The 15,053-nt window shown below is 34.8% G+C and overlaps 2 protein-coding genes and 1 pseudogene across 7 annotated transcripts; 1 reads left to right on the forward strand and 2 right to left on the reverse strand.

Moving 5' to 3' along the window:
• Window positions 1-1,063: 1,063 nt before the first annotated feature.
• LOC131666633 (testicular acid phosphatase homolog) lies at window positions 1,064-2,077 on the reverse strand (annotated as a pseudogene).
• Window positions 2,078-2,813: 736 nt separating this feature from the next.
• LOC131666533 (lysosomal acid phosphatase-like) lies at window positions 2,814-7,788 on the reverse strand. The gene is made up of 6 exons (XM_058939294.1): window positions 7,608-7,788; window positions 7,438-7,542; window positions 7,094-7,359; window positions 6,859-7,018; window positions 3,720-4,049; window positions 2,814-3,634 (listed from the first exon to the last, which is right to left on the reverse strand). The coding sequence occupies exons 1-6, from the start codon at window positions 7,719-7,721 to the stop codon at window positions 3,428-3,430; spliced, it is 1,182 nt and encodes a 393-aa protein (XP_058795277.1). The 5' UTR covers window positions 7,722-7,788; the 3' UTR covers window positions 2,814-3,427.
• Window positions 7,789-9,388: 1,600 nt separating this feature from the next.
• On the forward strand, window positions 9,389-13,366 carry LOC131666550 (APC membrane recruitment protein 3-like). 6 transcript variants are annotated; one of them, XM_058939323.1, is made up of 5 exons: window positions 9,389-9,595; window positions 10,220-10,494; window positions 10,585-10,690; window positions 12,731-12,890; window positions 13,064-13,366. In XM_058939323.1, the coding sequence occupies exons 3-5, from the start codon at window positions 10,650-10,652 to the stop codon at window positions 13,271-13,273; spliced, it is 411 nt and encodes a 136-aa protein (XP_058795306.1). In that variant the 5' UTR covers window positions 9,389-9,595; window positions 10,220-10,494; window positions 10,585-10,649; the 3' UTR covers window positions 13,274-13,366. The 6 variants fall into 6 exon arrangements, with proteins under 6 accessions (XP_058795306.1, XP_058795307.1, XP_058795308.1 ...); XM_058939324.1 differs by having other exon boundaries at window positions 10,234-10,494; XM_058939325.1 differs by lacking the exons at window positions 10,220-10,494; window positions 10,585-10,690 and having other exon boundaries at window positions 12,194-12,890.
• The last annotated feature ends 1,687 nt before the right edge of the window (window positions 13,367-15,053 follow it).

The raw sequence follows: 15,053 nt of genomic DNA on the forward strand, positions 1-15,053 counted from the left end.
AAACGTAGATGTTATCGATGAGAAACGATCTTCAGATTGTTTAATTTCATGACTAATGATTTTTGTTATTATAGTTCAAGAAACGCAGAAAACTCGTCTATTCCGAATTTTAATGTGCAGGTAGTTTAATTGATTGTCCCTCTAAGATTACGATTAATAGGATGGTTTTAATTCAAACTGATTTTTATAACTCATGCTCTGAATGGGTGCACTATTTGAAGATTTTTGTTGCTTAATAATTATGTTTTATAAATATCTACAATATTAATTTTTAAAAGAACGTTACAGCAACGTATCTAATGACTGTTTTGTCAAGGTTCAAACGTGATTTTAAAGATTAAATATCAACAAATGATGAATGAGGTGGTCTCGTTTGATTATTGATTAATTTGAAGCATAACTTTGTTTGATGTCGGCCTTTAAAAAAATAAATCTTGCATATATGCCAAAATGATGCAGAGTGAATAAAACAATATAGCTATACTTGTACACCAAATAATCTATGCTTAGAGCAGCATTAGTAAGTATAGCATAATTAACGACTGATAGTAAGACAATGCTGAAGAAGAACTCAGTATTTCATTACGAAGTATATGTATTTACCTTTCGTTTGCAAATAAAAGAAATAAAACATTTTTATAGGGAGAAAACTTTATAAAAAATAAAAAAAAGATCAAAGTGTGGTCACAAAAATGCAACGGTAAAGAAATGACACATTATGGAATAATACATAGTAATATTCGATAATTAGTTAAACTAAAGAAAAATACAGAACTGACAAAGACTAACTATCACTTTCTGACGTTTTGTTTATCTTTGTTCGAATTATACTATTTTTTCGCATTCACGATCTAATTCTACTATACCATTTTTGGAAAATAAATCTTCAAGTTTAATTCCATCCAATTGGTGATAAAGCATTTTGTTCATTTCTTCTTTGTTGGGTATCACTGATTCGACAATTTTCAAGTATTTCTTAATAGGACTCTTTGCAAGTATCGATTTTCAATTTTATAAGCTTTCTATTTCATTCCTACGACAATATCTAAGCCATTAAACCATTTCAATCAATGGTTATCAGGAATATTTCTCTGAATAAATCAATACTCACTTTCGCGTAAATGTTGTTTTTGGAACTGCGAAATTTTTCAACTAATAAACCACTTCCAAAAACTAGATACCTGAATTGTAGAATATTATGAGCCCTAATGAATGCTGCAACAACGCCGTAATGGGCAAAGTATAAATAAATTTTTCGTGGATTGAATGAAGTTTGTTTCATATTCATATTGCCAACAAATAAATGTCTTGGTTATTGGACCAGCGCCAAGTTTTTTTTACTTCGACAGTGAAACTGTAGCTGTCACATACAGTTTCCAAAACTTTTATAAAATTTGCTTTCACTACTGATGGAAACCATTCTGGAAGTGGTAAACCCATATTCTCTTGTAATGACATAAATATATTGTTCGTCAAAATTGTTTCACAGTCTTACCTATAATAATAATTTCCGAGGAAATATTCGTGAGAAGCTAAAACTTCGTACATATTTTGAGTATTTTTTATTTTTTTATCGAAAATTAATCCAATTTTTTTTCGTGACAAAATTGAGGAAATTTGCATGTTTAATAACCTGCTCTTTATACTTGTCAGATCGATGTACTCCGTCAATCAGCTTTTAGAATCTGCTGTACTTAAAATGAAGGCATTATAGATATTATTATTTAATAATAATTATATGAAATCTGCACGTCGCATACTTAGAACTCTCACATATCTGAACAGAATATCCAGCTGATGAGGAGAAAAAAAGTATGGCACCAGTGACCAATTTAACTTTGAATTCTATACTTTTTGTTCTACTGGAGGATAAAGTCCTGCTATAGTACTAGTTTTAACGATATTTTTATACGATCGGAATCATAATCATTTGAATATGCGTAAACGCTTTTTGGTTTATAATCACTTTCTAAACCTTTGTATTTGTTTCGAAGAAAAGATCCAAATTTGTATTCTTGCTCCTTTCCCTCCCTGTAATAATTAGGTCGTAAGAAGGGGTTACTCAATTTTACCACATTGAATGATAAAGAGGAAAATAGTAAACGACAAAAAATAAACTGGTAAACCCTACTATGATATTGTTGAAGATAATGAAAAAGTGTAGTAAGACAAACTCTTCTTGTAGTTTTTAAAATAGAGTAAATTATACTACATTTTATATTTTCGGTAACATTTGTCACTGTCTTACGCGAATACTATATTAATTTGATTATATCAGAATAGTTAAAATTTATAATAATTTCTACCTTATTTTGGGTATCAAAATCAACAATTTCCTATAGCTAGAATCATTTTCATATATAGTAACTGTAATTATATTTTTTCTCAATGCATTAAGTTTAATATTGTGGCAACTTAGTTCTATACTTACATTCGTTAATTCTTCGAGACCTCGCGGTTCATATACAGAGTTATTCAAATAACTATAAGTATTTAATTCTTCTTGAGTTGGTGTTCGAGCACCGTGGCAAAAAAGCTTGTACGAAAAGCGTTATAATGAAATATAATTAGACTTATCCTACATTGCATTTTATCAATGTTTTTTTACGAATGAACTGATTTTAGCATCATAATATATTCACTGCTTGAATAAGCTCCAACTTTGAGTCATCGTTCCTGGAGACATTCTAACTTTGAATTATCTTCGCTCTTAAAATTAAGCTTGTACATAGGAAATAAAAGATGGCAATTTTAACACTCATAGTCTTCGGCAAAAATTGTAATTACCAAGAGATCTTTCAAAACTAGAGAAAATGGAATTTATTTCATTGTTACAACATAAATAATTACAGCAATATATTAAATATCAACAAAAATACTAGGAAAAGTTATTGACAAATAAGTGATTGCGTGCGAACAACTACTCAGAAAGTGTAGGAAGAATCAATTACTTGAAAACTGATAAGATAATTCATATTTGAATAGTGAGATTAAGAATGAATTTAATGCTATCTGAAGAGGACATTAACACGATTACAAAACAAATTCACTGTATAATACACAATAAAAAAATGTTATATTTGTGACTGTCCTTAAAGCAAATTTTATTAAAGTTAATTAATTAATTGAAAATATTGTAACGTCAAAGTATTCATTAGAATAATTCGTAAAAAGAAAAGCCTAGGGTTAGAAGGTGTATCCGATAAAAAAATCAAAATGTGATGAATTTTGGAAATGTATGAAATTTGAAAATATATTTATTCGTTAAAAAAAACATGTATTTTTGTTTATCTATTGAAAATGTTCATCAAGTATTTAATATTATAGATGGATATTATTTGATTGTATCATGTGATTTCGGTGACCATATGGGTTAAATAATCCAATTTTAAATAGAAAGAAAATCATAATACTATCTATAATATTATCAATTGACAAGTTTAACAGCATCATCTTTAAAAAACAGATCTTTAAGCTGTTTCATGTCAACTTCAGCCAGCAATTGGTCGATCTCTTGATCTGTTGGCACCAGTGATTCTACTAGCTTCAGGTAATCCTTAATAGGGCAAAACTCTTTATGAGAACCCAACTTTAATGGTGTAAGTTTTTTCTTTTCCGACGTCCACGCTAGCAGCTAGGTGTTTTGTAATAAAATAATGTAATGTTATTTGGAAAAAATACGTGACACTTTTTATGTTGTATTGATTTCATGTACTCACTCTTACGTAAACTTTGTCTCGGGAATCTCGGAATTTCTCAAAAACCAAGCCATCGCCAAAACGCGTGTATCTGAACTCTTGAATGTTGTGAGCTCTGATGAATGCGGCAACATTTCCGTCGTGACCACTGTATAAATATATCTTTCTTGGATTCGAAAAAGTTTTATTTAAATTCATATTTTCAATCATTGTTTTGATTAGAGGTCCGGAATGCAATTTTTTCATCTCTTGAGTAAAGCTGTAACTGTCGAATACAACTTCCAATGTTTTTATAAACTTCTGTTTCATTTCAGGCGTGTACCATTCCGGCAATGTCAAATTCAAATTTTCCTGCAATTGATTGCATTTTTAATATGATTTCACACTTGAATTAATATGTAGATAAATATGACAAACCAAAATTCATGACTAGCGAAGAAAGTTTATTAAAATTATTTAGGCGATCTTTCGCTAGTTGATTTACTAGCATCATCAACATAGTAAAGGAACTAACAAATTTTAATAAATTTTTTTGACTAATTACGTATAATACTATTTTATTTGTCATAATATTTTGAAAAGAACATGTGATGATGCGTCATCACACACAAATATATTACCGGCACTACGACAGAACAGCCACGACCGCATACACCCGCCCACGCACTCCCGGATTTCGCGAACTATGACCTCTAGAAACCTCCCTGACCGATTCGCACGACCCTTACGCTCGCGTACAACCCCTCGCGCACTCACGACCCGATCCGACCCTCCCCCGGGGAGCTAGAAGCCCCTAAAGTTTTCAGTCGCGATCAGCTGATCGCAAGCCCCCGTTAGTTAAGGCAGGCCTAGCTAGACTAAAGGTAGGAGCGACCGAGCGCGTGAGAGCGAGCGAGACCGCCGATGCTAGACCGATCGGAAGCGAGCGAGGGGAATCGGTAAGACCAACGAGCGGTGGATAGAAAAGGATAGGCAAGCGACGCTATCTGACCGGCCAATCGTTATCGGCTTAGGGGTGGCTGGACTTATGAGAGAAAACCGACGCTATCTTCGCGACCAGTAGGCAAATTAGGCGCGAAGGACCGACCAATAAATAAATTGCGCGGGTAAAAAACATCAAAATAGACGGCGCTGAGACCTGGCTTAGCAACAAGCTAGCCAATCAACAACAACGAAGGGGAAGTAAACTAGGAGAAGCGGCGCGTCGCCGAAAAACGGCGCGCGAGTAGTAACCGTTAAGCCTCGACGGACGGACGTCCGCCGAGCCTCGCTGTTGCGCGGTACGAAGAAGTGAGTGGAAATAACAAATAGAAATAGAGAAAAAGATAGTGAAAATAATAAGCAGATATAGAGGAAGAATAGTGATAGTGAAAATAAAGGAAATAGTGAAAGCGATAAGCCTAGCAGAGAAGACAGTGAACATAACGAGTAGAAATAGAGGAAAGAATAGTGAGTGAAAATAACGAGTAGAAATAGAGAAAAGGATAGTGAAAATAATAAGCAGATATAGAAAGAATAGATAACGGAAAAATAACAGAAATAACGATAACGAAAATAACTGAAATAACGATAACGGAACAACGTTAACAACAAGAGTAAGTACCCTTCCCTTACTATCAACTTTCTATGCATGATCAATAATCGCGAGTTTGCCGCGCATTGTCGACCGTCGCGTTTTTCGGGAGTGCCGTACGACCTTCGCGCGTCCGACAGTAGTATTCGACCGCTTATTCCTTTGTCGAACCGACGCTTAATCATTGCCCGCAATTTGAAGTTGTCGAACGCTCGCGTCTCCGGGGGTGCCGCATGACCTTCGCGCGCATTATACCTTGACCGAAAACGTTGCCGTTATCCCCAAGTTTCTTATTACGTTGTTTCTTTGTTCCGCGCCTGAAATAATCGCATGACCGCCGAATGTTCGCGCACGGAATCCCGCACGACCTTCGCGCGCCCGTTGCCATTGCTGTATATGTTTTCGCCACCGACCTTTCGGGAATAGTTTTGAGTCACCGTGTTGCTATCATCCGTGGAGCAAGTTTCCTTAGCGCGTCTTTGAATTCCTTCTGAGTCGATCTAAACATCGCACCAGTCGCGTTAGACCTTCATTCGGCCGGTAGAATTCGGACAGTCGCTTTTATATTATTCGCGATCGTCGCTATAGGTATCGTCAACACCGCGAGCCGTAGTTAGCCTTCGCGTGGCCGACCGAATTCCGGAGCGCAATTGTTTTGAGCAAGCTGGAATTTTCCGCGAATAGATAAACCGACATCACGTATCCGAATAGTATCTGAAGCCCGAAGCGTTCGACCGAGTTATTATTCGCCTAAGCCGACCTTTGCGCTGTAGTACGCCACTCGCGTCCCCAATAACCTAAATCAGGCTGACCATAGCAACGGGTAGACCGCTGGGCTGACCTGGGAATATTTTCGATTAATAAATTTGAGTTACCCTTAAGCCGGCCTTATTATTGACTACACCCACTTGATCGCCCCATCCCCCGTAGCTTTCGCGACCGGTTTGAGATCGGTAAACGCGTGCGCGAATTCCCGACTGCCCTGATCACCGCTCAACCGATAGCCACCGTCGCAGCCACTACGCCACCAGTCCAGGGAAGGAGCCATCATCCCCTGAACCACTAGCCGTCAACTGGGGCGCCCCTGCGACGCCCCCCCCCCCCCCCTCGATGTACCCGCTTCTGGGTTAAGAGCCGCCATGCCCCGAATCTTCTAGCTAGCCGAACGAGCCGCAGCCGTGGGTGGCCCTTGAGAACCACCCGTTGCCCCCTTCTTCCCCCTTCGCTCGATACGATTTAGATTCGACCGAATCGTCGCCTAGGACTTCGCGCCCCCGCTTCATCCTTCACAGGTGACAGCCGGCCACGCGCGCGCAAGAACACCGACGGCGACGAGGAGGGAGGCAACGGGGAACCACCCGACCTCACAGCGACCAGCAGGACCACCGAGCCGAGAACCAGCCGACGTTGCAGCGCTACCACGTTCTCCTAACGCGAGAGCACGGTAGCTGGCGCCCAACTCAATAAAATAAAGCTGCACACGTCGTCTCGGCTGACTGCGCGCCGCTGGCGACAGCGCGAGATCAGGAGAAATACCGTCTTTTATTTTTCCCCTCCCTCTCCCCCGTCGCAAACAAAAACACTTACGTTTGAAACTAATACTCCATACATATCTTGGATATTCTTGATTTTTTTGTCGAATTGAATTCCAGTTTTATTAGTTAAAAAATTAAGAAACTCCGCGTGCTTGGAAATCTGGGTTTTGAATTCATCAGAGCGTTGCGTTTTCTTGATAAGATGCAAAAAGCTATTCGTAATATTAACAAAAAAATTATCAATCTATCTTGATCATATTCGTAGAATATTTTCTAAGATCACTCACCGAGGACCTTCGTAGTACTTCAGAAGAACGTCCATAGCTTCAGGTACGTAACGGTAAGGTATTGGGGACCATTTCAGTTGCGGGTTCCACACGCCAGCATCGGTTGGCGGATAAAGTCCCGCGAGTATTAATTCGAGCGACATTTTCGTACGGTCATTGTGAGTCGTGTAAGCGTAAACCTCCTCTGACAAATAATTAGCTCTCAGGTAACCGTCGTACCGCTTCCTCAGAAACGTGCCGAACTCATATTCCTGTTGCTTTCCTTTCTGAAACGTCAAATATTCAGAAGTACAGATGTATGAATGATATTGTAATAAAATTGATTTTGCAAATCATGTAGTTACGGGTGTCAATATTCCTAAACCCACATCGTCGTAAACGGAACTGTTTAAATAGTTGAAAACTTCTAATTCTTCGCTAAGAGGAGTTCGGGCTCCATGTCTGAATAGCTTGAAAAGTAAAATTAATCGTCAAATATATTATGTGCAATAAAACACTCTGAATAGCTAATTACCAATTGCACAAGTTCCAATTTCAAATCCCGATCATTTGGCACAATCTTTGCGAGTAATGTACGTTGTGTTAGAGTAAAGTAGAGGCAATAGAGAAAAATATATTTATGGATCATTTTAAGTTGTATTGAGAGTAACGAACTTAGTACTACGAGAAACGCACCATGAGGACGGAAGACTGTAACTGAATAGTATCTCTTTAAAACTAACAGCTTTGGCCGATAAGATAGTGCAATCTTTAACCTCTTGAAAACATGGCATTGAATTCCCACAGAAATATATTGTACAAATCCTTGTAATGATTGTGAAAATCTTGAGTCTATTCGTGCAAGTTCAGTAGGGGAATGACGTGGAACGAAAAAAGCACCGCATTGACCAAGATAATGACTTTTGAATGTTAGATGGTCTGTGCACAAGACATTGCTAAGAGGAATTTTTTCGTTCAAAATCAGCGTTCATCGAGTACAAAAGAGTTCTCATTATTTTGGCTACGCATTCAAAGACAAATAAGATTTTATTATTGAAAAAAATTTAATAACCGATTATGAAAACTGAACACAAGGACATGCTTATCAAAAATGCTTCATTAAAAATCGATTCTATCTTTTTCTGCAAGTCATCTGATCGCACTTAAAAAAATAAAAAATCGTTAATAGTCGATAAGTGGAATGCTATTTAATATTCATGACTTTTCATCAAATTCCTAATAGATTGGAAAAAGTAACTAACAAAACATCGTATTTCACCAAAGGAAAATTAGAAAACATCGCGTGTTTGGATTAATCAGAACGCCATGCTTTATTAACGAGTTGTCCCTTGTTTCGTGACGTTATTGTAATACATTAAGGACATAAAAAAATATGTCAGTTTGTTTTCTCAAAAGCATTGTTTTTGTAAACTTTTTCTCGGCGTGACTTTCTATTATCCGATGATAAGAAGTTGAAAAATGTCACTTTTTTTGCTTGGTACGGGTATATTTCTTTGCATTTAAGGTCTCTGATGTACTTGACGTAATATTAATGTTTGTCTTCGACGAATCAAAAAACATTGCAACTGAGACGAAAAACAATGCAATCGTGAAAGGATACCGTAGAAAAACATATTTTGCAACATAAATTACTGTTATTGATTTATTTTGTTTAGTTTAATGTTGGCGTTCGGTGGAGTCTATACTCGAATATTAAATATTCATCTTGCGACACGCCACTCGGGCATGACATACGCGGTCTTCTTCTCATTCCTTTTGCCTCGATAAAACTAACTTCAACCCGTTCCTCGCGTGTTCTCTCATTTCAAATACCCAACCGAACTGTCAACCACAACTAAAAAAAATTTTATTTTTAACAATTAAACGACAATATAATTCGTAATTTTTTTACTTTGATATTTTTACTCTTAAACATTCCCTTAAAGCAGTTGGCAATATTTCATGTTTATTTTTTAATAATAAAATGTATATTCCGTGTCACCAATCTTCGAGTTATTCAAGCGACCATGAATTTTGCTATTCACAAATACGAGAAGGCAACACATAACTGATATAATCAAAACTGACACACATTTAATTTTTTGCGGTCATTAAAATCAATAAAGGTTAAGTAATGCATGGAAAAATAAATTTATTGATAAGTCATAGTCCTCGTGTTTGATTTTAGTAGATAATCTTATCTATATCCTACTGTAATGTTTTATAAAAGTGTCATATGCGATATACTGGAGTAAAAATGTCGATCAGGACAGTATTTTGCTTATTCTAAGAAGAGAAACTAACCGAATGAAAGACTTCAAATCGAATACTAAGCAGAAAACAATTTTTCAAGCTCAATTTTCTCTTGACATTTTCGATGGACGACATGGAAAATAGTAATTGTCATTTTTTATGGATAAACAGGTCCACAGTCATGGATTCAAAGTGTCGGTCTGTTGAGAAGATATACGAATATAAGAATACGCTATTTATAGCAGTTGATCAGGAGTAAATGTACTAATTGTGAGTATTCAATTAATAATATGCGTATTGATAAGAAAAAAAAAACAACGACACGACTTCTGTGCTCTCGCATTTTAAATTTAGAGTGCGAACAATTTGAATAATCAATATGCGTATCAAACTTTACTGATTTCACTGATAATTCGTACGTAAATTATATTATGATTTTGTAAAGATGTTACTCTTTATGGTGATTGTATTCATATGTTGAAAATTGAAAGATGACTAAAAAATCAATATACAATATAAGAAAAAAGTCAAATAGCTTGAAAATATTGTTAGGCAATGCAGCTCTTAGGCCATCGAATGAATTTTCAAAATTAGGATCGCAATCGCTTTTTCATTTTTTTTAGCTGGAAAAAGTTTATAGATTGTCTCCGCGAATTAACGTTGAAAATAATAAATGACAGAGTAATTCTGACTTCAAATTTTATTTGTCACAATATACGAATAGATTGCAATCCTCAAATTCCATCATTCATTGTTAAGTGTACCACATATTGTTCACGAAGTGTATTATATTATATAATGGTATGTCACGTTTGGTCAAGCAAAATGACAATCAATCAAATTATTTATTAAATGTCAATAAATATTATTAGAAAAATAAACCTTTTTTTTCAGTGTTGGGAAAGCAGCTACGATAACGAATAATAAGTTACGTTTGCCTAATATGCCCTACCTAGGTACGAACAGCCATAACTTTTGACCGGAAGTGAATTTTTTCACGTAGGAGAATTGATTTGAAAGCTACTCTCCTATCTTTTTAAACGATCCGTCGAATGATAAAGTCGATGACACGTGGCTTGAGTTATAGCTTCTTGCAGCAAACTACTTTTTTTTACATGCACGAATAAGTGTGCCCAATATGGCCCCTTTTAGCAAACGAGTTTTGGAAGGTAAAAATCATGCGAGACACTTGAAAATAAGCTTTAATAGCAAAATTTATTGCGATTAATGTTACATCTGTTTTTTTTGATACTGTTTAGTAAAAGTATAAACTACGTCAATTTTGGAAACTACTTTCAGTTACGTCTGAGGTAAACGTAATCTTATGCTGCTTTGTTTTGGCTTGCCTGACACGCTTAAGCCGGGGTGAGTAATATTGTTGCGCAAAAATAAACTATAATGACGCAGAGAAAGTAATAACTAAATGTGATTACGAACACACCAAACTCTTGCTGAATGGATTTCCGATAACTTCGCGAATTTCTAATGGGAAAGAAATGAAGAGAGAAAATCGTAAATTTTTACTTACTTTTATTTGTATTTTTAGAATTACAGCGCACTTTGTCATTTTTGTTTCCAAATTTTTAATTTATAACTTCTTGGCTTCTTTTTTGGACTTCTCTGGACTCCTTTTGAACAGGCCCCCGAGACCTCGCGTTTTTATATCGAGAGGGTGGTTGGGAGGAAATTCCCTCTTCGGGCCCTCCAAAGCGGAAACGACGCAAATTTTCGTACTGTTGTAGTTTCTAAAGTATACTTCTTAAAAATAATTGAAAAATATCTTTGAATATATATTTCAAAATATCGTGTAAAATAATTCAAACGTATTTTAAACATAATATAAAGTTTTTGTTATATCTATACATAGTTATGGCAAATCACATCCTTGATTCTACGGCCCTTATTGCGCATGCCAATTTTTTCTGTGTCTATTTTGCTGTGTTCGCGTTCCTAAATTAAAACTAAAACCATAGAGATAAAGTTGTAATTTTTATGAATTATCGAACATTGTTGTCGCAAGCGGTCATATTGAGACGAAATAAGTCAAAATAATAATCGAAGCAGCATTTGGCTAGTTCATACATTTTACAGCAATTTTAAAAAGCGCTTTTAAAAGGGTAAAAAACATGCTTGGCCGGAGCACAAAAGATCATCGGCAATTGAAATCAACGTTTCGCAACCTTAAAAATGTTGACACGTTTATCAGTTAACCATACTAAATTTTTACCACCAGGTAGCATAGTGTTAGCGCACTTCAAATCGAAATAGCAGCCAAGGAGCATATTAGGCAAATGTACCTTAAAAATACTATTAGGTAAACTGGGAAGGCAAAACTGTCAATTAAAAACCAGTCTACTACTACATAAAGCTGTACGAAAACAAGTTTAAATTTATGGCGTTTAACTATCGAGTGTTGCTTCAAATTCGTATGTTGAAATCCTATAGCACATTGATGATTTACATATGATCTTAATTGCTTGGTAGTAATGGATTTAGAACTTTTTTATTTAATGGATTCGTAGATAGAAAAAAGTATTAGCTTTGAAGGCGGACCGATAACTACTGCTAATTACAAATAACTACTACAAAAAAAATACATAAGAGGTAAATAATGAAGATAGGACCTCATGCAAGTAGGCTATATAGACTATTTTTAAATATTCTAGCAGAAAGTAAATATGTATAGGTAGATATAACTATTTAGGTTGAGATTGCCAAGCGCTAATTTTACCTGTATTTCCGGTCCTATAAATAATAACAAATTACTAAACTATGTATAAGTATTTGCTTGTTGCTGGAAAATTTTTTTATTTGACAACAGTATTTAGATATCTATAGTGTATGTGTACATTTTCCCTTTTTTAAAAGGTATATGGTTGGGGGCACCAGTCCGTAAACCTACGCATATATTGGGGATCTACTCATTACTGTTCGCTTAATTAAATTTTACCAATTGCGTGTAAAGTAAATGCAAAGAAAAATCCCCGCTACACAAGGAAACGTATGACGAAAGTCGTGCGTATCTTTTGTTTGCTCATTTGTACTTTTACACATGAATATGTATGAAGTGCAAGCGGTGACGTAAAAAAAAATCGGAATATCTCAATCCAATGAGATCGACGGTTTTATATAAAAAGAATTGATTCTTTTTTGTGGTCATCATACCAGTTTGAACTCTCCGTTCCTCTGCACATAAGGTCAGTTCTAATTTAAACTTACAATCAATTTCGTATAAATACGGAAAATAAAACTATCAATATGACAAGAACATATGTTTAAATTTAAAATATTCTAAAAATTTACAGAAATAAAAAACTGAAATTTATTTTGAAGTTTTTTCTGTATTTTATAATACCATTTTATAAATAATAAATATGTAAACCAAAGCTTCATTATAATCAACAGAGAAAAAACAACCATGAAATTTGTGATTGCTGTCCTTCTTTTGGTGGCCTTGGCCATGGTATCCGTCGATGCTTATGAGTCACCGGTACAAAAACCGAATCCAAAAGGGCCAAAATTCCCGACTTTCCCCGGTCAAGGTTCATTCAATCCTCGTCCAGGAGTAAGTTGCACGTTTGAATCAAATTGTTTTATTAAAGAAATATTTGATCCAGATCGTATGAATATTTTTAAAGTACTTGAAAAATATTTAAAAAGTCTTAAGAAATTGGGTCGATCAAGAAATTTGAAGAACACAATGCTAAATTATTGAATATTAAATTTGACAATTTACAGCGTTACCCAAGATCACCAAAAGAAAAGAACGGCCAGATAAAGGTGGACGCTAAGAAAGAAGGTGGTAAAACTTCATGGAATGTGGACGCTCAACAAAAAATTTGGGGTAACAAACACGGTAGCATTAACGTGAATGCTGGTGCTAACAAGCAGCCCGGTGGCAAACCCCAAGGACAAGTTGGTATTAGTGGCTCCTTCCAGTGGGGCTGATTTGATAGTATTATTAAGAATTGGAACCAGCGTATTTGTCTTAAATACATCAAATTTAATCAAACATGTACAATATGTACAAGATGTGCAGTAAATAAACTATAAGATTATTAAACTATCTTCTATTATTATAAAATAAATTTTACTATATAGAGTAACATTTGTGTATATTTAAGATGTATCGTATATGAACATGCTATATATATGTCAATGATTTAAATTTATAACACCATAACAATGACTTTTATTGGAATAACTAAGAATTTTTGAGTCGCTTTAGAAACCGCTACTCGATAAAGTGTTTATTACATTAGATGTTGGCAAACTGAGTACTGATTGATGTCGCTGGAAGCGTGAAAATCAATACCGTAAGTTATTTATACTCTAAATTTCGCGTCAGTATAACTGCAACTGAAATTATTATTATTTTGAAATTATCTATATGATAAGGAAATAGAGTACTGATTTGGTTTAACTCGTGTATATATGCAACTGATATGAAAATAAGGAAAAGAAAGCTTGACAGCTGAAAAAAATCAATATAGAAAATTTGCTTATTATTTTTACTACAGAAAAATTTGTACACTTAATTGCAAAAGAAATCAATATCATATTAAAATATACTTACTTGTGTTATTTGGACGCACTATATGCCCTCAGACCAAATCATAGGACGTACAGGTACCAAAATATTAATTTTTTATGCGTGTTTGATTCATTGCGGAGCTCAATAACAAGACCTCCAATAAAGAATATCAATATGATAACCACTATTGCCGCAAGTGTCACTGTTCTTAAAGAAGAATAAAGTTTAATTAGTTGGTTCATACTATTTACAAAAATACTAGCCTGTCTAATTCCACTCTTGTATCATGAGTTTTATCAATTTCACCTCGTTTAACTGCACCGTAATTTTCGAAGCTGCATATCGAAAAATTTCGTGTAATTTATTTGGATAGTTGCGTAATTGAAATCTAAATTTATTCGATAGTAATCTGTGTTTAAACACCATAAATCTGTCGTACACGTGATAATATTTAGAAAATTTAATCATACCGCACACTTTCATATAAAGCTATTATGTATTTTTATTATAACCTTTTTCTATATATCTTACATTTTATTTTCAATAGGTATGCATATATAGCAGCTCCTTCAAATATTGTACTGCGTAACGTGTGCCAGGATCACGTACACATCATCTTTCAAAAGATGACATCATCAACATAAATATGAGTTTTCTTTGTGCAGTATGAATGGATCAAATATTAAATTGAAAGATTTATGTTACGCGAAACTTGTAAAAAATACTTTTATTGACGTAAAAAAGTTTTTCTAACTCTCAATCAACTCCGTAAAATCTTAAATTTTCTTTGTACTATTAATGATTTATAGACTCACTTTTTAGGATTGTCACATATTCTTCAATCCCAATTTTCTTATTGGTTCCGGTTTGCTGCTCGAGGATTCTAAATGTACAACACGTTCAACATCGACATTCGATATTATCTTTCCTTGTCTATACAGAAATTAAAGCGTTATTACCTTTGTTTTTCCAAGGTAATGTTCAACAAGTTTCATTAATGACCATAGCAATGAATCAGAAAGAAAAACTAGAACAGATACGTTGCCATCACGATCAAAAGTTACGCGTAATAATAACTATACCCTCTGTCTTTACCCACATCTGCGTCTGGGTGTCTCTATAAGTTTTTATCCACACGTCATTTATAAAAGTTTACATTTACAAAAGTCAACATTTATAAAAGTCAATGGTACA

This window comes from Phymastichus coffea, unplaced genomic scaffold (genome assembly GCF_024137745.1).
Source record: "Phymastichus coffea isolate CEN01 unplaced genomic scaffold, Cenicafe_Pcof_1.1 PCOF00059, whole genome shotgun sequence".
In the NCBI taxonomy this organism is placed as follows: domain Eukaryota; kingdom Metazoa; phylum Arthropoda; class Insecta; order Hymenoptera; family Eulophidae; genus Phymastichus; species Phymastichus coffea.

Bases quoted from the DNA above. Each gene is read 5' to 3' on its own strand.
- LOC131666533 (XM_058939294.1), bottom strand. From the start codon at position 7,721: ATGATCCATAAATATATTTTTCTCTATTGCCTCTACTTTACTCTAACA. The intron at 7,543-7,607 runs GTAATTAGCTAT...TTACTTTTCAAG, and splicing joins AATTGGAACTTGTGCAATTG to CTATTCAGACATGGAGCCCG. The intron at 3,635-3,719 runs GTGAGTACATGA...CAAAACACCTAG, and splicing joins GAGACAAAGTTTACGTAAGA to CTGCTAGCGTGGACGTCGGA.
- LOC131666550 (XM_058939323.1), top strand. From the start codon at position 10,650: ATGCTGCTTTGTTTTGGCTTGCCTGACACGCTTAAGCCGGG. The intron at 10,691-12,730 runs GTGAGTAATATT...TATAATCAACAG, and splicing joins CCTGACACGCTTAAGCCGGG to AGAAAAAACAACCATGAAAT. The intron at 12,891-13,063 runs GTAAGTTGCACG...GACAATTTACAG, and splicing joins CATTCAATCCTCGTCCAGGA to CGTTACCCAAGATCACCAAA.